General features: G+C 38.1%; 1 protein-coding gene across 1 annotated transcript in view; it reads right to left on the bottom strand.

Moving 5' to 3' along the window:
* The window catches only part of LOC121328988 (ubiquitin-like modifier-activating enzyme 1), a 77765-nt gene that overhangs the window by 31158 nt on the left and 22795 nt on the right, over positions 1-23812 (bottom strand). Inside the window, exons 21-22 of the mRNA XM_041274149.1 lie at positions 22523-22615; positions 21192-21377 (exon numbers count right to left, since the gene is read on the bottom strand). Coding sequence (XP_041130083.1) covers positions 21192-21377; positions 22523-22615 — 279 coding nt within the window. The remainder of the gene's footprint in view (positions 1-21191; positions 21378-22522; positions 22616-23812) is intronic.

The raw sequence follows: 23812 nt of genomic DNA, 5'->3' as shown, positions 1-23812 counted from the left end.
TTTCAATAAACCGGCGCAAGCAAGCGCCATCATCATTTCATTTCATTCATCCGTCCTGTGTTCTGTGTATTTCATTACCTTTCCTGGTTCTGACGCCGCCCACTTCGGCCGTCTCTGTGACAACGGCCTACAAAGCTTTCCGCACACTCACGTTTGTTTAAGCTCTGCACACTCAGAGCATTCTTACCTAATCCTGCATAAAAGGCTTAAAGACCCTCTCTGTGACCTCACACTGCTGACACGTAAGCTAGGTAACTTTTAACCAGGCTGTAGTAACAGGGGCAGCATTCACAGTAGAACAAAGCCGTGACGCACTGCAGGGACACATTACACAGTATGTGTGCCTCTCTTGTGTTTTTATATATACTGTATAAGAAAGTATCTCTCCCTTACAAAAATACATGTAGTTTCAATGCAGTTTGCAATGTAAGTCACCATATCCATAGAAATAACCTACAGTGATGATCTCATCTCAAATGCAATATATGGCTTTAACCATTTCTGGTTAGTTTTTTAGTTTTAATTTTTAGTTTTATAGTTAGTTTTTTTTCTCTAATTACCACTGTTTTCCTTGCCCTATTCACCCATTTAGGAAGTTTAAGTGTCCTCAATTAAGTCTTAACTGAGGACCATTTAACATCCTATATCAGTGAATAGAGCAGGAAAATGTGATAATTGGGAAAGCCAAACACTTACAGAAAATGGAGGGTCCAAATCTTAAGAAGGAGAGAGGGCATTTGACACTATTTCTGGGATTTTAAGCTTTGATATCAGAAGCTTTGGGGTTTGGGAAGCCAATACATCTACATCAGCAGTAGAAAGTAGCACCAAGACCACACTTATATCCACTGATGTTTAATAAGATGTAAACTGCTGATGCAATCTCATGTGGCTATTAACACTCATTTGTTTAGATATGTGCTACTGATAATGTAGGGCATGAATTTGGCATTTAGAGTAAAATAAAATGCCATATGAAGTGCCTCACCATTTCCTTGTTAGAATTCCAATATTGATATTATTTCAAATTGATACATTCTATAATATCACTGTTACATAGTTCCTTTAGTCTGAGTGAAAACAACTTACCTATAACATGCTTTCCAATTGAGATTATTATTATTATTATTATTATTATTATTATTATTATTATTATTATACAGTACATTATTTATTGCAGTCAGTTTTATTTGGCCCACCAAAGACTAAAGCTAGCATTTAGGTTAAGGAGCTGCTAAAGGGTTAATGGGATTACATTTTTTCTTATTTGAAATGTTATGATACAAGCAAGGGCCAGAAAAATATAACAAATGAATGCCAAGTTTTATTCAAGACTTAGGAAAGATATTGCAGTGAGACACTGAGCTATGTTTCGTGCTTATACTTTGCCAGACAGCAGTGATTAATATTCCCCTAAACCGGCCAAACGTATGTAAAAAGAAAAAAAAGTGATGAGACGTGTTTTTTTTCAGGCCAGCAAATCAAATATTACAATGTGTGTGACATCCCTGATCTAAAGAGCAGAGACTGAGAAGTGTTGTCGTGGTAAAAATCGAAGAGGGTAACCTGACCTTTTTGGTGTTCATGGTAGGCACAGATGCCCTTAGATTACATACATGTCAGTTGTGGTGGGTTAAAGGTTAATCACAAGAGATTCAGCCCATCAGTAAATACACCAGAGTCACTTTATAGAACAAATTGGAACATGGCTTTGTTTAAACCTTGTTATAGCCAGGATTTGCTCATCACAATATAATAGGAGTGAGTAAACACTTTATGTGGGTGAACTCTGTGTCCTATCATAGCAGGCTCTTTTAATGGTGTTCTTATATCAAGGTTATTATTTTAGTGTTTATTAAGCTACAGAACATTCCAAAGTCAGAGACCAAAAAACAAAGTCGACCTTTATTTACTTCTGCTCAAAAAAGCCCATGTGACAGGTTTATATTTTTTTGTGGAATAACCCAATCAGCATCGCAAAAGGCATGACATGTAATGTAATCATTTGAGTCATGGTACTTTTTTTTGTTGGTCCTTCATGCTGCCCATGGTGTGCCCTTTTTGTATGTGTTACTGTAGCTTTAAGCAATCACTTTTGAGGTTTCTTAAGTGTCAATATTTTTAATGTGAGCGCCACAGTTTGCTCACTATCCCAACACCTGCCACGGCAGTGCAAGGCAGGGATAGGTGTCTAGCAGACTGAGGTGTGTGGAGCTCCCTTAGATTTCAGACAGCTGTCCCCTGGCATCAGTGCTTGACTTTGAGCCTCTAATCTCTGAATACATTAGAAAGCCTTAGTTAATAAAAGTTTATTTAGCAAAAACACCCCCACCTTCAAGAGACCACATATTGCTACCAAATGGTTCCCTCCTCTCCTCTTTCTCCCTTTTCATATGCAAGAGGTATCAGTTAGCTCCTCGCACCTGAAGACCACAGTTTATCCTTCTAAACACTTTAATCTTGATTCCTTCACACTCCCAATGCAGGAGGATCAGAGGAACCAAAAGCCAGCTTAGTGTACAACTCTGGTTCATTACAGCAACTCGCAGTGCAATGTGAACTGGTAGTAAACTCAGCACATCCAAGTAATTGCCTATTTTGTTCATTAGTTAATATTCATGGAGTCTTGAGCGAGTTCCTGTACTAAGTGTTTTATTAACCATCTGTTTTATCTTTCTTACAGATGTTTGTTTGTGACTTGTGGGGATTTTTACTTCTCTATAGTGAGCTTTTTAAATCCTCATTCTACCTTCCGTGAGAAAAGACAACATTTTCAAAGGCACATCCCTGGAAAGTTCTGACTAGAATCTAATGATGCATTTACTAGAATAAAGTGATGAGTAATGCAATCACATGTAAATCAAGAAATTTGTGACAATGCTTTTTAAACTAAGTATATCTATTATCTTTAGTCAACAGGTCTTCTCTGCAGAACCTTACACTTAAAAAAGGATGAGGAATCTAAGTCAATTATTTATTGAAATGTTTTTCATTTTTAGACCAAACTTTTTACGTATTCACCATTTTAGCAAAATTGTAACTTTTCCAAAACACACTCCATTCTCAGCACTGTCAACCCTGCACCTACATCATCTTACCTCTCAAGCATGGTCAACCAGCACCTTAATAACGAGCACCAGTCCAGTCTAAACACTGCATTCTAATATCTTCAGCCCTGCCTCTGCAGTTTTATAATGAGCATGGGAACACTACATTCTCAGCTTTTCTTTCTTCATTTTAGTTTTCTTTGACTCAATTATCAAGTATGTCTTAGCTGTTATTTACATCTTAAATACAGTATGTAGGACTTGCCTGACCACCTGTCCAGTCAGTAAGAACATAAGAAAGTTTACAAACGAGAGGAGGCCATTCGGCCCATCTTGCTCGTTTGGTTGTTAGTAGCTTATTGATCCCAGAATCTCATCAAGCAGCTTCTTGAAGGATCCCAGGGTGTCAGCTTCAACAACATTACTGGGAAGTTGATTCCAGACCCTCACAATCCTCTGTGTAGTACTAAACCTTACTGTATTAGAAAATAAAAACGTTGACCGATGTCGGCCACTCAAACCCACTTCTATCCTGCTGGAGGGGAGATGGACTTTGTCAGCTGTGAACACTGGTGAAAGCTCAGCTTGGAGCAATGTATATGGGAGGGAAAGAACAGTACACAAACAAAATGGCAGGCCCTCTGGGTAAAATACAGCCATTCGGGTTTACGCAGAGGCAATTGTTACTTTTTTGTGTGGGAAGTACAGCGGAACTCATATCTAAGGACACTCTCATGATTAAAAAAACAAACTTGTGTGTTTTTGATTAACATGTTTGTTCTGGTACATACAAATACAAATCAGTGATGGCTTATTATACAATGTTCTGATAATGCATTCATTGTTTTATTGCTGTTTGCAGACTGTAGCAGGCTTGTGCAAACATAGACTGACTGACAATGCAATGAGGAAAATCAACAACATTCTCTGGGATATTTTTGAGATTTTAGCTGGAAGTAGAATTACTATATTTTCCAGGTATTTTACATACTGTATTATCATTGCAGATATTGTAGGTGTTTTACAACTTATATATTAGATCACAGTGACTAATGACACAAACAAACAACCACCTACTCACCATTTCAAAAAGTGGATAGAAGCACTGAGTACCTGGTATATGGTGTGCAATTGGTTTTTCCCCTCAAGTCATCAGGTTTTAAAAAGTTTGTCACAGAGAGGGAACCCCTACAACTTCTCCAATGACAGGACTACACTGACGGGCATTAATAAAACAGAAAAGGGAAATTCACAATTAGTAATTTACTCAATAATGAAACAATACAAACGTGTCACTTGTCACATATGGTGGTCTGTGGTCTTCCCACCCCTGTCTTTGTAAAGTAACCATGTAAATCAAACAGATATGTAGCAGAATATCCAACTAGTTTTCATTTCCCTACTGTATGCATGTTGTTACACACTAAAAAAAAGTGTCTGCTAAAATGAACACAGTTTACATTGCAGGGATTTTTGACAGTAGAAAACACCCATCAGAATTTCAAACTGCACTTAAGCACTAGACAAAGGAAGTAAATATTTTTTTGACAAGGAAGTAAATATTTACATTATTTACTTCAACCACATTCCAGTGGTACTGGCACAGAGAGACCAGGGCTTGACAAAATGAAAGTCAAGAGAACCCTAAGAAAACTTTGAGAATTCCACTTAAGACTGAGAAAATTCTCCACTAATGCCGTAATAGTTTTCTTCTTTAAAAAGTTTCAAGAACTGCCATTAATATGTTATTGGCAAAGAGGCCAAGGATTGTGCAGGTATGAAGACTGAACATCATGTAGTCATGTATTTGATATATGATACTGGGATAACTGCTTTAAGTGCTCTGTAAGATACAGCATGTTGAATGTAAATTGAATGCAAGAATAAGTCATAATGGACCTGGTATAACCTTAGGGTAACACAACGCCTCTATCAAATTCATGCCTGGAACGCAATAAGTATTGTGAATACTCAATGGGTCATACATACTTTCATGAATAAAGTGCTACAGTCATAGCTGTAAGTATATAAAGCAATGTTTGTCCTCTGTAATAACCTATTTAGCAGAACAGTATAACCCAAGAACCCAACAACACAAGTGATGGATGGTTGAGGGAAAGCAGCTTTAAGGGAGATTTGTAGATAACATTATTTAGCTGCTTATACAGTATATTCCATTAGTGGAGAACTAATATAACGTACTAGACTATTATAAATTATGAAATTCATTCATAACTTAAAACACTTAATCATGAATTCTAAAATGTAAAACTGATGGAAACACTAGTTTCTCTCTCTGTTTCTTTTTTGCTAGTAGCTTTATATTAGATTCAAGCAACAAAATAAAGACAACGATTGCTGAAAGCCTTAATGATCTCTTTCATATTGCTACTTTAAAACGGTTATACTTTAATAATGTCAATGAACCTCAATCTAGGTCACTAATCTATAGGCATTAGTCTATTTCAACAACCCATTCCCTCTGAAGAGTTTCCCCTTTCACTTTATCAGAACAGTAGCCACACAGGACTTAAAATGGGGTCAGAAAATACTTTGCTGGCTGTTCTCAAATAGCAGTTGATCCTAAGGAATAAAAATAATAACACACGCATGAAGCATTGTGAAATAGCAGAAACCTATTTTTAATTACATGGGAGTATCTGGTTTTCTATATTAACTGATAATACTCAACCTAATGCAGGACTTCTAGACCCCAGGGCCCATACAAATATAAATATCAGGTTTCAACGATAATTTGTTTCCGAAAACAACAGTGAGGTGTTAAAGACTTCTTTATAATCAGACCACGTCGTTCATTTCCAAAAGCAATTCATTATCAAAATACCCAGAAAGTTGTCTTTTATGAGGATGTCAATGTGGCAGACGTGGAGGAACCCCACAGCACTGTTCTCTCTGGCTGCCAACAGCAGGAGTTGGGTGCTCTGCAGTTCAAAGCAGTCTACGAATAATTTAATTATCCCCTGAAATGAGTGTCCAGAGTTGGACTCCAGATCTTCTATTGCCTCCCTGACACTCAGGTGTTAAAAGCAGCTGGAGGGAGCACTGGCTTCAATTAAAACTCTTAACTACAGGCCTCAGGCCTACCTAATAGCTCCCATATGCTGCCTTAAAAAAGCAAGGGCCAGATCTACTAAGCTTCAAAAATGACATGACCACGGGGTGCACTATGTAACATTAAAATAGGTGATGATTGCACTGTTATGGAGTGCGTATAACATGTGTATATGATGGACTATGCAGTTATTTGGAACACACTGGAAAAAATGAAGATTTTAGTCTTTTATGTGACTTTATTCTAACATTTGCTTCAACTCATTATTCCAATGCATTTTTATTGAGAGCTTTACGTACACTGCACACGTCACTGTCAAATACAGAAAGGTTAAAACTTGATAGTAAATGTTTACTTGAATACAGTGTTATTTCAATGCTTGTCATAAATGATGTGGTTTTCCTGTTTAAATGCTAAACATACAATGTCTAATTTTACAGATTGCCCCATAAAATATACAAATTCCATAACCTACAATAGAGCTTGAAACACTGAGCCACTAATCTCAGTCTGGCAAACCACATACACTGTATTACAGAAACAAATCTTACAACTCAAAGAATCCCCATACATAAGCACAGCATTCCACTGGGTTACTTAAAAATAGTCACATTTATGGCTTTGTTTGATGTTGTTAAAGTTGGTGCATAATCAAACAGCATTTTAGTATATTGCTTGCAAATATTTGGTTAGAGGTAATGTACAGTTTGGGTATATCCATGATTGCAAATAGAATAGGAGCTACTTTCAGTGTGAACTTCATGACAGCCCAAACCAAAGTGCCCTTGATATTAGTGGGGGTCCTGCTTGTGATAAGAGTGCAACATGGGAGACCTGATGCCACATTCCAACATATATATATATATATATAACTACATATAATTAATTACATATCACACACACTGTTGCTAATTAACAGACACTACAACCTTTGGTCCCCATGCTCCAAGGTGCAATTTGCACTGTGTTCTGAGAGAGGCTAATGAAACTGCTAATGTTAGAAAAACTGGAAACCAATTAGACACAATTCTGATTCCTTTAATCAACCTTTCCAGTTGCTTGTTACAGTTATTTAAATTGCCCTTTGAAGCAAATACCTTGACAAATCTGCCCATATGGACCGTAATTAAGATATCTGAAAGGTCAATACACCAGTTACAAAACTACCTGGGTGGACTTCAGAAGCCCACCACCAAGCAAGTGCTCCTTTACAACTTGGAGCTCGATACTGAATGCAAGCTTCCCGAAGAGCCAGCCCTGCAGGTCTCCGGCTTAAACTCCCTGAGCGCTAGGCCAGTGCACCTCTCGCACCTAGGATGCAAACCAGCGCTCCACTGACTTTTTGACTTCCCCTGCACACCACATTGCCGTGCCTTTACAAGGTGAGCCACTCCACTTCAGAGTCTTTGAATGAAAGCTGTTTCTCACTAATTTTATTACTTTTGTGGTTTTATTCTCCTGCAAACTGAAATTTGAAAGAGGGTTTTCTTCAAGTCTTTGCTAACCACAAAGTTTTACTGACAAACCCCACAACTGTTGAAATACCTGTCTACTACAGTACAAAATTGCTTAATAGATCATGTCAAATACAGTAATGGAAAATAGCAACAACATTCAGAAATGTTTTAGAAACTGTAGTAAGCAGCATTTTAATCGTAAACTTTCCTCAAAGTAACTGCACTGTTACTGAAAAAAAGGTTTTGTTTTTTTCACCAAAGGCATTTCAAAACACTTTTCTCTTTGTATCTTGCCCCCAGTACAGTACCTTGTGTGGATTATGGAATACCCACCCAGTTTGAAACACCTGCACAGGTGAGTTCAGCACTTCAATAGAGCCAGCAGGAGGCCCATACCTTTGAATTTATAATTCCAGTGACACGCACTGATGCAAACCAAGTAGCTGAAAGCAGAGCTTTACGAAACAAGAGCACTACATAGTATTGTAAACAGCCTGGGGATTAACTAAAGTTTCAAAGGTACTTAAAAGGAACCCAGACTGACTTATTAAAAATGACAATAGTTATGGTAAAGTGTAGAAATGCTAAGGCCATGGTGTATATACAGGAACCCATATATCAAAAACAGAGTAAGGAGGCATTTGTTAAAAGTTATATTTCTCCATATTCAATTTTACACTGTTGTTCAGTTCTTTCTGCCTTCTCTGTTTTCAGAAAGTAGACCTTGATAACCAGTTTGTTTCCTCCACAAAAGTAGTTTTAATCATATGTATAGAAGCTTCCTCAAATGCTCCTTCTTCTAATATCAGCAGTGGAAGATTATGAATGACATTTTCAGGCTGTAAATGGCTCAGGAAGCAAAAATATGAACATTATGGAACAAATAGAACTGCACTAGTTCAATTCAGAATTAATTTCAATGAAGTATGTCCAGACTTAATTATATTAGGCAGTAATAATCATTATGGAAAGGCAGTAGACAAAGATACATGTGATGCTGCTTTGACTTCAAGGAAGGCAGTCAGGACAGAAAAGAGTACACACCCGAATGACCAATGACCTTCGTGTGATTTCACCCCACATCCAGTGTTTAAAAGTTTGCATTTCATATGCTGAGTGTGGCATGTAACTTGTTCCATGTGGTATGACCATTGATGGTTTTTCAGCGTTAACCCTGTAATTACTACAATGCAAGTAACTCATCTTCAACAAACCTACAGATATTTTGAACATGAGAGAAATTATATAGAGTAGGGGGAAGCCTTCACAAGCTCCTCTGGTTACAGACTATATCAAAATGGAACCGTCGCTGGTGGGGCCAACATCAATAACCTTTAATGAAATCATGTCAGTTGAATGGAGTGACTTGTGGGAATCACAAGAGTCACATTCTGGGTCTGAGAAAATCTGAAAAACAACACTGCACTCCGCAGAAACGTTTGTGTTTGCATTCAAGCTGAAAGGGACTCCAAAAATAAACAAACAAAAAGATTTGTCTCATGGCAGCCTGTAGATGTTGCCAAAAAAAACTGCATGTGATTTTAAACATCTGATTGCAGTACACTGGTCATTATGGAACTGGGAAAAAGTTCCTCCTGAAACATGCTTAAAAGTGCTTAAATACAAAAGGACACGTTTGGTAATCTTTTGCCAGTGGAAAAGAACAATGTATAATTATGTTTGTGGGCTAGATGTTAGTTTAACTGAGAGGTAGTAAGAGTCAGAAATGAATACACTACTCCTTGTGTAGTCCACTAGAGGGAGCAATGATGCTTGATGCTGCCATCTAGTGAGAGCTGACTGTATTGTGGTACAAACCAGGAAGAATAGGACTAGGAAACCCAGCATCAAGATTTTTCTTTTGTTCATAAAATCCTGTGTGAACACTTAATTAGTGACGAAACCGACTCATGAAATCTTATTTCATTCACTTCAAAATCAGATCTTTTAAATGTTTTCGCTACGACTGTTTGGGGACCCACTATTTTTCAATGGCCATTACATCTTTTAGGGCAAGACTTGCACAAAAACATAGTTTAAACCAACTCATTTCACCCACTGTTGCACCCCTCTTGTATCTGGATTGTTTGGTTCTAATATGGAGTTATTAATATGTTATCCACATATTAATAGTCAAACTTTTGACCTCACTACAATGTCATTTTATAGTAGGATTCTGGGAAGAAGCAGCAGTGTCTGTTATTTGTGTCAGCAAACCAGGCTTCATTAGGGAATGCACATACATTTATTTAATTTGAAATGGAAGGAGGGCTACCAAAAAATGCATAGTAAACAAGAGGATCAGAATTCAGACAGTATAAGCAGGATCTCAATGAGACCTCACTTTACTCATTTTGTTAAAAGATTCCAAAATCTGACACTAACTGTGTACTTAATGCCCCATCACAAAGTGTTGATAATTAATGAACTAATGGCTTGAAAATGCATACCTTAAAACACTTGCCCCTCGCTGAAGCTGAAAGCTTTCAAACCAGTAGCTAAATGTCTTCTGGATCTCTAATCTCCTGCACACTCCAGGTGACCTCAGGGTTATCACGGTGATAATCCAAGGAGAAGATCTCCCTGGGGGAGTGGACAGGTTACTGATTTACACCTGGAGTTGCCACACTGTCTTCTTGAAGCAGCTTGGCACCAGGGTTCCAATGATTTATTTTAATCTAAAAGGTTTTCTTACAGCCCATCATATTTCTAGTAGCTCTATAATTACTGGGCTGGCCTATGTACCTGTCCCTCAGCAATATCCGCTAGATTATATTGGCTCAAATCCCCCAATTATATAATCTGGGCCACACTCACTCTGTTCCCCCAGCTATATATTCCACGTTTCCGGCCAACATACAGTTATCACCACAGTGCCCGGTTTCAGAACATGTAGCCATTTGATGACTAGCAAAATCTGGTGAGACTATGGGGTAGTTTTCATTTCAAAACATTCAGAGCCCATATTTATTGAAGTGGTTTAATGGTTGTGCTATTAGCTTGTGACCAGGATGTGGAGAAATTAGATCATATCAACAGATTAGCCACATGAATGAAGAAATTGCTCAGAGTGCAAAATAAATAAGGACCTTTTGAATCTTCATTCATAAAAAATCCTAGAAAAGATAACTGAAACTACCATGTTTTCAGATCATTTTTAAAAATAATACTACATGTCTTGGTCTCAAAAGGGTTACAGTTTAAGTTTATATTTCCTAAAATGATTCACGCAGCAAAGGACAAAAAACACTCAAACATAAACATGTTGTATAACAGAATACACCAAATATGGTCAATACTGATTTTTTTTAAGTGAAATAAATGAGTCTATACTTGAACCTTATTTGAATGTACTTCAAATATGACGGACAAGACATTGCTAATTGTTCTGCTGTTTCGAGCCACATCATACATACAGCATTATCACAGTTCTTCATCTGCATACAGACCTGCCCCAGGGCAGTCTTCAGGTAAGTCATTGATATAGATTCTTAACAGCAAGGGACCTAAAACAAAATCCCAGGGAACCTCCACCAAACAGCTGAGAAATTAAAATTCAGTTAGCTTTTAGAAGGCAGCTAGCTGTGGTACATTGACTGTCCTACACTAAATTTGATTGACAATATGTCAGGTTTATAATCCAACATAGTTTATATATTTTTTGCACTCGCCCTGCCACTGGAAACCAGATTGTGACTACCAACTATCTGGTTACATTTCCCAAATCATAGCTGTAAGGGTTTGCTTGCTACAATTTGTGAGAGAAACAGGCAAACTTGCTACTTCCTGCAGTTATAAAGTACATCTTCATCCTCAGTTATAACTCAGAAAACAGGATAGAATGAAAAAAATTCAGTAGGGGCTACAAATTTCCACACTGTACAAAGCTTGGTGTTGAATCAAACCATTTTTTTTTTTAGTCTGCCCACTACTTTATTGATTCTCCCGATGTATCATACCCCCTACACTTGCTGTTACAGAACTGAGAACCCCTGTGATTTTCAAGCTGAAGAAACAGAAATGAGGAATGTTTGGAAGCTTTCTTCATTTTTTTTTTTTTTTGTAAAAGTAATCATAAAAAAGGAGGCAGGGTGGATGAGTTTCAAAGGGATCTTCCTCTTTGCTGGCTCGTAAATTATTAGATACCAAGAGGCAGAGATCAGAGGGACTCGCAGGGAAATCTGGTTCCAATATGTGGTTTCCTGTGAGAGCAGGAAATGGCCTTCACTCTGTAAACTCCAACAAAGCGTCTCTGTGATCCACAGCCTTGGGCTGTGACTTTAGGGAGCTCAGAAGTGAGCCCTGCTCAGGCTAATTCAATTAGGAGATGGGGCACTCACAGATGCTGCCCTCCGATGTACTGCATTCGATTAGAGAAAGACTACGGAACGTCTTCACTATGAGCCTGGCAAAACTCTGAACATTTTAAAATAAGCTAACTCAGAATTGCTATTCCCATGATATGCCACTGGAATTCATTATGCACGTGTAAGCTTTATTTTAAAGATACTACTATAACTGGAATATTCATATTCATTTCACTGATACAATGACTGTATTATTCCCATAGGCTCAGTTCACAAAACTGTAATGTTTAGTTAAGGACTTTTTTTTTTTTGAAATCACATTATGATGAATTAAATCAAGTTTGCAGTGCACCTTTTCAACTCCTCTAGAGAAAGTCAGACGTTTATTCTCAGTATTCAACGTACTATTTAAAAAACATTTCTTATTCATTACGCATGAATGCATAGTGTTGTATAACCATACTGGTATCCAAAGAAAAACAAAAATGAAGTAAATAGTAAATGATGTAGATGTGATGTTAAGCCTTGACAGGGTTCATATATAATATATTATTGCTGCATTTCTGGCAAACCTTAACAGGTCTCTTACTCTTACTTAAAACTGTTTTGCAAGAAATACAGCACCCATCTACCAAAAAGAGGTTAATCTGGAAAACGTCACTGCAAAAGCTGATATTTCCTACAATTACTAGTTACACACACAGTACAGAATACAATGAAAGCACGCTGGAGTCCAGTAAATGGATGGTTTTAATAATAGTGCTCGAATTTACAACTTGAGAAAACTATTCCTGCTAGGATATCAAGTTTACCGTTGCATTCTGTAATCCAACGCTGAAGAGCTTTGTTGTTTTGCCGTGTGCTTTGTCATTTTTACTGGGAATGTTTACATTTACATCTGTGTACATTACGGAGAAAAAAAAAAAAAAAAACTCCTATTTTGGGAAACAGCTGTTTCGGATACTGCAGTAGTGCTGTCCGGAAATAAGGGACAAATTATGAAAGCATAGGCCAGCTCTGTTATGACCGGGAACCTGTTTCCATTCAAGTTGAAAACATAAGCTTAAACAGCATTTTCCGACACAATTTCAGGACAATGAAGTTCTTTTGTATTTGCTAGGGGCTCAGGAGTTGCAGTGGGATACTGTGCTACTCCTTCCTTTTAGGAGTCTGACGTACAATTCCACAAGTGAAAATAAACAACCGAGCCTTCAGTGGGCAGAAGAAATCGATCGGCACCAGGCAGAACATCCAGCTGGTAGAAGGAGCATGCACAGATGATCCCCTCCCTTCCATGCCATGCAGTGGTGATGGTCCAAGTGGTATGCCAAAGTTATACCTGAATGTCAGCAAACACAGTTCCCTCACACACCACGCTGGGACGACGGTAAATGGACTGTGTCTAGGTTATGTCTCAAAACAATTTAGCTGGAGGTAATAAAATTAAGTGGCGCCTTTACTGGGTATCACAGGGACTTTAAAGCTTCCTGCCTGTATCGGGTTGCAAATCTGTAACGCAATCTTTCTAATTGCTGTTTTGCTGGGCACGTTTTCAGACTTTTCTGTCTCATTAGGCTTATTTAGTGATTACACAAAAAGGACTTCATATGTTGGTGGAGCAAATCTAAAACAAAGCGGAATCTTTTATTTATTTATTTTTTTAATCTTTTTGAAGCACTGTACATCTTGAAAGTGCGATACTAAGCAATCACACCCCAGCCAAATGCACTACCTTCCACATTGCAGCCCAGAACTCTAACCACTGAACAACTCACACCCTTAACCTGGGAGTGTGCTCGCATAGTGGCGAAAGGGGGCTTTTATGGTTTCTGCTGAAACCAAGCTTAACTGCAGTCAGTATCATTCCCCATTATCTTTTATAAGCACAAGCACTACATTAAAAATGTATCCTATCCACCTACTACGGACATCCACTTCAAGGGAACACACAAAATAAAAATCTAATGAAACAGGTGCAAATACAGAAAGTGTAATTACATTGCAATATCATTACCCTACTAAATTAACTTAACTTATGCCCTACTGTTACTGCATAGTGTAATATAGGGCACAATGTTCTTACTACAAGCAACTGGATATGAACCCAGGTCTCCCAGCCCATTACGAAACCACTAGAACTGAGGACACCGTAGTTTGTGTGATTACTACAGATCTCCATCTGTCTAAACAGTGCTGCTGCAGCCTGTTCAGGTAAACAGAGCGCTATTTGAAAAGATTACAAGGACACTAAAAGTAACTAAATACATGCCCAGGTTTACTACCAGATGGGCTGCTGACTTCTGTTATATAAAAAATAATTTACTCTGTCTTATGTTTGTGTGTGTGGGGGTGTGTGTGTTTGTCTGTATTTAGTTTTATCATTTTGGGTGGCATGGGGGGGGACTGGGTGCCCTAAATAAAATAAAATAAAATAAAAGCTTTATCAATAACACCTTCCGCTTGACTTTTGTCAGTTACCTAACAGGTCATGTCTGCTGCATCACACAAAATTCAGTGCTGCTTGCTTTCTTCTTTAGCACAGACACGTATATCACCAGCACATCTGCTGAGGTATATAGGAGGAACTATAAAAGGGTTACACTTTATCTCAGGAAACAAACCAAGAGCAACTAAATACAAAAGCAGATTTCCTGCCATATGGACTGACTGCCATTGGACCACAGTACCATATACAGTACTGTAATTGCCACACTCTCCAGGCTGTTGGTGCAGTAAGCAGGAGTCTTTCAAAAAGCTTGAACTCAGGTCTATTTCAAAAGAGTTCAGGGGGGATGTCAAGATTTTTAACAGATACAATGTTTTATATGGTATTATGAAAAGTTAAAAACAAGACAATCATTACACAGTTAAACAAGTATATGGTGTGTAATATTTTTTTTAAAAATTTTGACAGGAGTGCTGTCAATCTAACCTCTTGGTTTGGGTTATGTTCAACAAGCTATAGCAAGTATTTTATATCTACTGAAATCTCACCGATATCAAAGTGATACACATGTCAAAGATACCCTGCCATCAGAGGGCTTACATCGCACGGCAGATTAATATGATGGCAGGTTAATATGATGTTATTACGATATTTGCAAAAACTAACTAAACAAAAAGACAGTATTTCTACTAAACAAACCATTAACCTTGTTACTTAACAACCAATTAACAAAACATACAGTAAGTTATTAAACACCGCCCATAACAAGTAACAAGAAAATTCTGATGGACAAGGGAAGCATGGAATAATAAAAAAAGACAACAAACATTGCATTTTCTGTAAGGACCCCACTTAAGACATATAGCTGGAGATTGAAAGATGTTCAACTCATGGGACCGATTTGTGAGACAGGCTTTTGTGACGGAGAAAATATCCTTCTTGCGCAAAGAAAAAAAGACATTTATTTCTAAAATGAAAAACTCCAATCAGCTCAGAAAGCTTTTGCATGCTTTCTTGTTAGTTTAGTTACTAGTAACAGCTGGTATTTTCACGTAAAATTAGCATTAAACATAATTGAAAGATAATTTCAGTTGTTTTGTTTTGCAACACTAGCAGTTTGTTTTCCTGACAGAACAAAAAGTGGTGCCGATGTTGTACTACCACAGAGGCTTAGTAAACAAGGTCTTGCAGAATGTGAATTTTAAAATCAGCCAAGACGTTCTGTTGCTTTTCAAAAGCAGCAAGAGAGATCGTTCTGTCACACTGATAAACAGAGACTTAGCCACAGTCCTTGACTCAGGTCCGTAGCAAGCGACGAGGTCATTAATCCTGCTGTATATTGAGAATATTATCTGACAGAGAGGGGAGGATAGAGGAAAACAAAGCACAAAGTATGTGTTAGAAACAGAGCAGGCAATTAATCAAATGCAATTTGAACAGCTGATTTACACAATGATACATTTACATCCATAACTATATCACTTATAAGATCTGTACTAAAATTTAAAAAAAAGTATACTACAAGGTAGACCAGGGGTTCCCACATTTTCTCAATGGTTTCATTCAAGTGTGAAATTTTGATCTCCTCCTATAACCTCCTTTTTTTGTTTAATTGGTATATGCTGTAATCGTTCACACTGAAAATGAAGATTATAAATGTACGACAGAGCTGTTCAAAATAATCCAGACCTAACAGCAGTGATCCATGTAAATAAACTGAACTGGGTCACTTAGGCGATAATGTTTCTGTATGTGCTACGGTCTCGCTGAAACTATCTCTGGGACCTCAATTTGGGAACTAATGAGGTAGATTACAGTGTCTTTATTCGTTTGCTGTCTTTCTGGTAACAAGTTTTTTTATTTTTTTTTATTTCATTAGAAATACTTTTCATGAGCCTTAAAGTACATACACCCATAACCTTGGTTTAGCTTCAAGTTTCCCCCTCTACAAATACCACTGAGTGTACGAGTGTCTGGTCTGTTTTTGCCTGTCAAATAATGCTCAACAACAAAAAGTATGCAAATCCAATAAGAAAAAAGAAAACAAAACAACTTTTTTGGTTTTTAAATACTTCAGCGTTAGGGTTAATACTATGGGAAGTAAATTCCAGGTGGGGTACATATACCAGTTCATGCATGCATATTCTGATGCAATGATGAGAAAGCCCAGGGTGATTCAGTTTACCAATACCATTTGTGTTAATCACTACCATTCTTACTTTAGCAATAGCATATTTCAATATAAACATTTATGACGGTATTGAAATCGCATTTCCAAAACTGCGACCCTGCACCTCAGTTTAAACAGGGTCAGAGGTAATGCTAAACAGACAGGCCTTCTGGACAGGCTAGAGCCCTCTACTCCTAAAGAGATTGAGAGGGTGAGGGGTCAGGGAGTGGGATCACTTTCACCCCAAGGGACTAATTTGCATGGCAAACCTGCAACACTAAGAATTGGGTTACATGATAATTACAAGACAACATGTCATAAAAATACTATGCCATCGTTCAGATGGACCAAGGAGACCCCATGTCTTAAAGTTAGCTTTGGTTACCATAGTAGCCAGCTTTAAATCAATAGTCCCTAGTTATAGTCTTCCATGACCAGTAACAGTGCAGGACTGGGAGGTTTTATCTTAATTTTAAAATAACTGCTTTCAAGCATCAAACTGTGGTCAGATCCTCTGAGAGTTTACTTGAGCCTATGGTATTTAATTACCAGACTGGAACAGAAAACTGGGCTGTCAGTAATCCCTGTGAACCAGGTTTATGAAAATACAAAAATGCTACCACAGTTGTACCACTTAACTGCCCACTTGGTACTGTCAGATACTCGTGCCCTTCACTGTCTGTGTCTGAGTCTTCAGAGACTGTGCCTCCAGACTGGTTTAAAAGTCAACATTCCCAGAAGGTTGAAGCAAGAAAATTGAACTTCAGGGCTGTTTATGTTGCTTCTAAACCAGTGGTGCCATACAAATTGAAAACAGCACTTGGAAAACACTCGCAGGGAGACAATTGCATTTTTTTCTTTACCCAAAACCTGCACTAGATTAGAAAGTTACTGAAAAAATTTGCTGCAACTTTTATGTAACACTGTACATGACTGCCAGACTATACACTACGTGAAGCTTTAAACACGACAGCACTGTCACCTTGCACCTTAATAAAGCATGAGTCAAAACATTCAATTCTCAGCTCTCCACCTCTGCCACCTAGCACCTTAAAAAAATCTTATTTTCGAAACATCCTGTCTCCTTCTCATGTAACATGAAACACACAGATCCACATGAATGACATATACAATCCAGGCTTCAAAGCACAATGTTTGCAGCAGATTCAGTTACTCAAGAGTAGGGAGACATAAGGAAGCCAGATGGAGCTGAAATAAATTTACCGCTTGCCTTGTGTGGTGATGATGACACACAGATTGGTGTGAAATCCATCAAGTTCTTTTAAGCTCCGATTTGAATTTCACCCTTTTTTTCCAAGCGTCTGCTGGCAGCCAAACTGCTGAATTGGACACCTACCATGGAACCGTTTATTTTATTTTATTTTATTTTTTATCTAAAGCACTCCTTGTTTTGCAAGTACAGCACACTTTTATTTATTATTTTATGAGGGGTGTTCAAGAAGTTTGGAGCTATATAGAGAATCAGACCTCTAGGGCAAAATTGCTTTTACTCCTTTTCAACTTAACCACTAGCCCATGCAAAAAAAAAAAAAAAAAAACATTGACATAACATTCTCACAAATCTCTTTTTGTTTTGAAGACTTTATTTTCTCTCAGACTCCAGTGAAGCCAATTTGACATGCCACAGGACACCCACATTAAATGGGTTAATCTCCCTCTTTACTTCCTGTATTACAGGTAGGTTACAGAACCCTACCACACCACCATATAGTTTCCCTTGGGTAGCACAGCAGATTCTACTAAATCTTACCTAATATGTATTGCCAACATTTTGTAGGTCTCACATTTTCACTTGTGAAAGAAGCACACATTATGGCAAAGGAGAGTTTTTCAATCAAACTATGTAGGAAAATGTTAGATCTATTAAATTATGGTAATGAATATAAAACACCAACTGCAAATTGAAGTCAGAAGAAATGCTTTTTGTCAGATCGACCTGTTGGATAAACCGCACACATAGATGTTTGCCTGTGTAGATGTGATAACTGTTCTGTAAGTGGAGCACAATAAAAATGATGGTTTACCAGGCTTTTCCTTGGATTATATAACAGAAGTTATGGGACGAAGTCTAGCTGACTATACAGTCTTCTGATCTCAGACCTAGCACAGTAACACAATTCAATGTGCCTTTGAGAAGTGCTGAGAAGTACACTCTCCCAGGCCATAGAGCAAAAGTGTGGTCTACGGGTCCTCCATACTTACATTGCCTTAGATCGAGCTACAACAGCTTTAAATTAAAATGATAGGATTATTCTTTCTCACTTATAAAACACAGTTATTAGGTGAGAGAATTAATTCAGGGTTTATCTGTGTAAGAACAGCTTGCTTTGTACTTTCAATTTTTTTCTCTATCCAGTCCAGAAAGAAACCTGCTCATGTACACACCTCAATGACAACAAGAAACAACCTTCTTAAAACATATTTTACAAAATATATGGAGAAATCTGTTTGTGTAAAACTGCACTTATTTTTGTGGAAATGTATTGCTCCAGGAATACAATGGCACCATTGTGAATAAATCAATAATTTCAAGCACCACCATCATAAATAATACAGTGGCTAAAGATAACCACATTCATAAAAAAAAAAAAAAAAAAAAAAAAAAAAAAAAAAAACAATAAAACAACACCATTGTATGGATAGCTATACAAGGTGTATTGTATGCATGCTGACAAGTTTACGTTGCAATTAAGCTTTGAGGCACTAACTAGGGATTGGTGTCACAGGCAAATATTCCATTCAAACTTTGAAAAAATAAACAAATATCTCAAGAATAGTTTACAAAAGATTTTTTCAAAGGCACTAAAAGGCAATGAGTGAAACCTTGTTTGCAATGTTTCAGACTGAAGGTTAAATGAACATTGTGTATTGTTAGCTGTATTTCATCCTCTGCTTATGTATGTTCTAACAATGGTTTTGGTTACTGTCTTTCCAGTACATTTTGCTAGATCATTTGGTAAATATCATCTTTAAGAGAGCAGTTTGGATGAATAATAATAACAGACACCCTATGCATGGGGTCCTTTTTTAGGACAAATCTGTCGCCGTTGCTTTTGTACGCAACTTGGTATTAAAATTCTCATTTCACATTCATGTTTTATTTGAAGCCTTTCTTGGTTGTTTCTTCTTAAGAGGGTTTAAAGTTGGGTGCTTTGAATCGCTCTCTAACCCAAGTGAAAAGTTACAGTTTGGTGAATACCAGCACTATATTTCAGAGTAGGAAAATGCCTCTTAACCCACTATATGAGTGAGTGTCACTTTTAGCAAGGTCTGGGGGGGGGGGGTCTCAAAATGGTGGGAGACAGGCAGAATTGTCTATAACTAGTGAACATGTTTAAAGGGATGTCTTCTTTTTTTTTTTTTTTTTTTGAGAAGTTGAAGCTGTTTCCCCCTCCCCAGGGGCCCTCCTCCCAGGAGGTGAGTTTATAAGGTTGATCTGTGTTTAATATAAAGATCAGAGCCTGTTTCCTGTGGGCTGATGGGTGCCAGAGCTCTGGAGGCAGAGAGAGGTCAGGTGCAGAGCTCGAGCGCAGCAGCCTGTCTGGGGAGCTGGGAAAGTGGCCCCGTGCCAGCAAGCCAGCCAGGAGAGACAGAGGGAGTTTAAAAGTTTAATGCTTACAGTACTTTCTTATAAAGTGCCCAGGTTAAGGGAAGTCATTAACTCTCAAGACAAGCACTCAGTCACTTACGCTAGCTGACCCTCTGCACGCGAACACTCGCTTGTATGCAGTACACACTTACAGGTACTAAGAACACATTGCTCACCTTCCCTCATTGTGTAGACACACAGACACACGTACACAAACACATTCACTGGCTAAGTCTGTTATAACAACAAATTAACCACATAGTCAGGACATCAATAAATGCTTAAGTGCATCTAAGTAATTTCTTCCCAGTTTTTTTTAAGACACCAACATTTTTTTTCTATTTCCTTGGAAAAAAAAATCCAAGAGCAACTGCAAATACTATCGCAACGAGGCAGAAAATTGGTACTACAGGTGCACTCCACTTAGAATGGATCCTGTTAGAAGAGAGTTCAGTTTACAATGTATTGAGGAGGCATGTTTCTGCAAACTCCATTGGGTTTTAATGTGGAATTATTCTGGTCAAAACTGACTTGTTTATAACCTATTTCCTGATGTTTTGGGTTTATACGCACAGTTTAATACATACAGTACTGTTTAATAAGTATAGTTTTCCTGTTCCACAGGTAACAAATAAGGTACATCCGGGACAGTAAAGGCAGCATTTGTGATATCAGGCTGGAAAAACAGTTGCTGTTCACTTTTATTCTGCTGTGTTTTTGTTGCCACAGTTGTTGTGCAGTTTAAATGTACAATGTATACAGTAAGTGAAAATATACATTTGTAAAATGGTACTACTTATTACATTGTACGGCCCTCAGGGGAGTGTTTTGCACAAATAATAAATTGTTTATATTTAAGCTACTTCTGTTCCTAATTACATACAGCATTTCGAATTGTATTTACTACGCACTTCGTTTATAAAGTACTGATTTCCATTGTCCCTTGGAGTCCGTTATAAGAGGAGTGACCTGTAATAAAACAGTGGTTTCCACTACATGATTATATAACCACCCAACTGTAGGCTTTTAATAGGGGCAGCTGTATAAAGAGTGCCCTGTGAATCCTCGCGGTGTCTCTCACCTTATGCTTCCTCGCTTCTATGGGCTTCCACAGGTTACAGGACGGCATGGCCAGGTTAATGAAGCTGTTCTGATAAGTCTTCTTGTGACCCTGGACAACCTTGTAGAGCTCTAGACACACCAAGCCGACTACAGCAGCCGTCGTGGTAGCAATCGCGGGGATGATCTTCCCAGCGATCTGCTTACTCTGCAAGAAACAGACCAGGGAGAAGGATACAGTGTGGAAGCAGTAGGTTTGAGGCGAAAAGCTCAGTGAAATCAACACTGATAAGCAGACTTTTCTCAGATGAATAATGGTTTAATTTTGTGGTGTATTCAGTCTGATTGTTACAGGTTAATTATGTTGTGTACAGCCCTTTCGTTTGGTTCAAACTAAACAAACATGCTTGCAAAGTAAACTGTGTTTATGCTCAAATTAATAAACTTATGCCAATCCTTTTTGTAAATTAATTGAGTAAATCTTGAATGCAGTACTATTCAGTATGCATGTCTCAGATCACTGGCTATGAAACAAAACACACTTTGTATGATCTTGCTTTCAACTTGTATCATCAAGAGTGCCAAATGATTATGTGACTCCCATGATTCCTAGCAACCTGCATATCAAGGGGCTTCATGGGGCAAGCTGAAAACTGCAGAAACTGGGTGAATTAACCATTTAAAACAAACTTTTTGGCTTTGACAGTCTATAGGTGTTAATGTCACTGAAAACAACGGGTAGCTTAGTGGTTTTCCTCCTGGAGTTTTCTTTTACTTTTTTAAACAAAATAAAAAATAAAGCTGCAAGCTGAGTAACACTTGCACCTGGCTCCTATGTAGGCAGTGTGCTGTGGAATGCTGTGAGCCTGCTCCACACAGACAAGCCTGGACAGACGCGGCCCAGTCGACACACAAAGAGATCTGCCTAAGAGAGAGCAGGTCCTTTCCTGCCACCGTGCCTCCACATCCAGTCTGGCACGCGAAGGGAGGAAACTAGATCTCATTGCGGTTTCCCTCCACACGCTCTATAGCACACCCTACCCTCTCCCACATCTGTCCGACCACCTCAATCCAATTAAAGCCTTTTTGTGTATCCTGGGGCCAGGTAAAACATAGAGAAGTGTAAGAGGACTGGAGCACTCTGTCTTAAACATACTGCATGTTTCGACATCGAGAGGCATATACAGCACAGGTATGGGTTTGAAAGGTGAGGGACTAACAGTGCTGGAGACTGAAACCCTCACTGACTATCTACAGGCTGGCACAGAACAGACAAAATGAAATGAGATGTTCTAATGAGTCCCACTAATCATGTCCCTCTCAGACATTCTCCAAACCGATGAGCTCTCTCACCTTGTGCCGGTCAGCAGGGGGGATGTCATAGTTCTCAGCTCGTAGGTTAGAGGCAGCAACAATGAAATCTATATGGAAATTTGTGTCATCATCCTAGAAAATAGTTTTAGAAAGCAGTTAGTTGGAAGTAATCCACTGGGCATGACAAGGCTGCCATAAAACTTCTTTATGGAATTATTTGCACACTTTTTGTTCACAACACTTGGAATTTCCTTCCTAAGAAAACAGCTCTGATTTGTCCACTTCTTTTTCATCCATCAGTAATGTCTCATTCTAAACTGAATGCAGTGTACGCAGGCTGGAATCAAAGTGGACCCTCCTTATGTTTTTCTATTTTCAGGAATAGTATTTAACTACGGAATAGTATTGTATGTCCACAAAGGTTAACAAATGTACTACTATTAAACAGTTAGTTTTAACTCACAATAATCTCTTTCACAAAGTGATATAGTGTAGCTCACTTTAACTCTTACTTTCACAAATTAAATGTACATTATTTTAATGTAAGCAGACAAAAAATGTTCAGTGACACTGAACACTACATCCTTGAATGATGCACACTTTTGCTTGTGCTGTAAGTCCCTCTACCTGCTTACATTCTTGATTGGGCAGATTTTGGGGACCAGGATGTTATCCTAAATCTCACTTTTATAAAATCTCACAGCTTTTAAAAAGATCCAAACAGGTCTTGATCTCTGAAAGCCTAAGATAGCCCACAGGCACAAAAGCCACAAGAGCAAACTGATGCCATGAAGATCACACGGGCGCAGTCTACTGATTTAATCAATCAATCAATCAGCCAATCCACTAAATGACCCAGTGATTATTCCGACAGTAAGCTGCAGAGTGGATGGCGAAGTAAAGACGACCAACAATGAACTAAAATCGCATCTAGACAATTTCCCTCAATCCAGATACAGGATTTATTTAGTCTTCAGCTTTTGAGTTATAATAATAAAAAAGGACAGTTCCACTTAATTTGGCAATGGCAATAAGATCAGTTCCACTTCACTGGACAGAAACAGTGCAGGCAGAACCTGGCACAATAATCCTAATATTTAAAGTGTTTTATCAGGGTGCTACTACCATGGCCAAATGAGATGACTTGGACAACACCTGCCACCTACAGCACGCACTTATATGTAAATGGACTGCCTCTTGTGTATATTCTTATATTTGTAGGCAACATTTCCAACCTTGAATATTGTTATGGGCAATTTTCACAGACTATGTCCTTAAAATAGCATAGTTTGCATACCAACCAATCCTCATGACATGTAAAAAGCTGCC

This window comes from Polyodon spathula, chromosome 16, assembly GCF_017654505.1.
Source record: "Polyodon spathula isolate WHYD16114869_AA chromosome 16, ASM1765450v1, whole genome shotgun sequence".
Lineage (NCBI taxonomy): Eukaryota > Metazoa > Chordata > Actinopteri > Acipenseriformes > Polyodontidae > Polyodon > Polyodon spathula.
The sequence above is the reverse complement of the archived record's forward strand: the minus strand, read 5'-3'. Positions and strand labels throughout refer to the sequence as shown.